This window comes from Amphimedon queenslandica, unplaced genomic scaffold (assembly GCF_000090795.2).
Source record: "Amphimedon queenslandica unplaced genomic scaffold, v1.1 AMPQUscaffold_11123, whole genome shotgun sequence".
NCBI lineage: Eukaryota > Metazoa > Porifera > Demospongiae > Haplosclerida > Niphatidae > Amphimedon > Amphimedon queenslandica.
The window spans coordinates 6,590-8,483 of NW_003548632.1; the positions used below are offsets into that span (position 1 = coordinate 6,590).

General features: G+C 31.8%; 2 protein-coding genes across 2 annotated transcripts; one reads left to right on the forward strand and one right to left on the reverse strand.

Annotated features, from left to right (window-relative positions):
* Nucleotides 1–149: 149 nt before the first annotated feature.
* LOC109589608 (sugar transporter SWEET1-like) lies at nt 150–984 on the reverse strand (the record flags this gene model as incomplete). Its single annotated transcript, XM_020005667.1, has 3 exons — nt 851–984; nt 682–759; nt 150–273 (listed from the first exon to the last, which is right to left on the reverse strand). Coding segments are annotated over exons 1-3 (288 nt in total), but the record flags the coding sequence as incomplete, so codon positions are not given.
* A 168-nt stretch (nt 985–1,152) lies between these two features.
* On the forward strand, nt 1,153–1,752 carry LOC105315279 (probable serine/threonine-protein kinase PBL23; the record flags this gene model as incomplete). The annotated part of the gene is made up of 3 exons (XM_011409864.1): nt 1,153–1,362; nt 1,522–1,586; nt 1,635–1,752. Coding segments are annotated over exons 1-3 (393 nt in total), but the record flags the coding sequence as incomplete, so codon positions are not given.
* Nucleotides 1,753–1,894: the final 142 nt, after the last annotated feature.

Below are 1,894 nucleotides of genomic sequence, written 5' to 3' on the forward strand. Positions count from 1 at the left end.
AATCATTAATGCGCATGCTCAGTAATGCACATGCACACAAAAATTGCCAAATTAAAAACCACCAATTACAATTTTACAGCAAAATCGCCAAAATAAAGCGCTATACAGTAATTTGAAAAGAAACAGAAATACTTTATAGTCTTCCTCACTTTATCATTAGTGAATAGGTAGAATATGATAAAATATATTGACTGAAGGACTGAACCAATGAAATTAACAAATATCATTGGATTATCATTCACTACAATACCATAGAGCAACCAGAGGGAGGACCTGAACAGAAGAAATTATTATTACAAATTTACAAAGTACCTTGAAGCCACTTATTTTTAAGTAGACAAAATTAATATTTGCAATTTGTTAATAGTATTGATTTAACGTGTATTAATTTTTTATGATTTTGCTCATTTTTTCAATTAATAACTATTAATAAACGTAAATTATTAATAAACGCAAGTACTAATTTTTGCGATTTTAAAGCCACTCGCAAAAAATACAAAAATTAGTACTCGCAAACAATAGTGGCCTTAAGGTATTATAAATAATTCCGATCTCATATGTACTATTATTGTAAAACCTTTATTTTATTTTACTTTCTTTTTAAAATACAACCTAATGGTCTAAATAATTATTAGACAATTTTAAATTATTAAATAAAATAAAAGAGAATTCATGACTTACATAAGAGCTCCAGCGAGAAATGGCAGATAGCTACGAGTCCCAACACTTTTCTCTGAAATTATACACCAACAGGTCCATCTATAAATGGGTGTGTGCATCATTACTATTATACATAATATTTTAAAGTTTTTATTTATCATTATTTTTGTTAGCTAGTAGGAGAACTTACATCCCAGTTGAGGAGAGGCAGATGGTAAAGGTAGCTGATATGAAACCAACCACGTCAGGATCCAGCCAAAGTGTCATTAGATTCATACTCCTTTTTGTTTGAAGTTATTGTAGAGAGAATGAATAAAAGAATATTAATTCTCCGCCTACTAGTTAACCTGACTCATTAAATATTTCAAGCCCCGCCTATCTAATTAATTATTCATACGAGGACTTTCCCTAAAAATGAGGTATAATGTGCTGGGATCTTAGTCATCTTGCTTATTCTTTTTCCTCTTTCCTTCTCTCTTACTAACCCTTAGCATGTCCAGTAACAAAGGCCGTCAACCGGTACACCAAGGAACTGAACGTGGTAACGTTTCTTGCCTGCATTTCGACTATGAAGGAGTCAAAGTAGCTACGAAAGGATTTAACAAGACCAATAAATTGGGCGAAGGTGGGTTTGGTCCTGTATTCAGAGGAGAACTACTTTCTACTGATGTAGCTATTAAAGTACTGCGTAGGACAAAACCAGTGAGTTTGAGCTTGACCTTAAGGCTCAGTTGATTATTTATTTGATAGCCACAATTGATTCCAATGTCTATTGTGTTTGTAAATTGGAATTATAGAAGCATCTTTGGATTGCAATTAGTGCTAATTTTTAACCTACACACCTTTTTTTACTATTAATAGGGCGATAAAGGAGCATCTGATTTAGCCGATGAGCAGTTTGATGCTGAAATCCAAATACTTTCAAAGTAATTATTGAAAATATTCATCAATTTTAAGTACTCTATGTCTTTCAGGTTTCGTCATCCAAATCTTGTGACATTACTTGGTTATTCAAATGATCCAGGTTTACCAAGGTGTCTCATTTATGAGTTTATGGTCAATGGAACGTTAGAAGATGCACTGGATTTTGGAGTAATTTTAGTGCACACATACCACACATACATTAAACATTCACTACACATTCAGAATGAACATTAATTCATTTTAGTATTTTAATTGTAGAATAATTTTTCATAACTTTTTACAGGTTGACAGGAGTAATGTAAAAGAATCA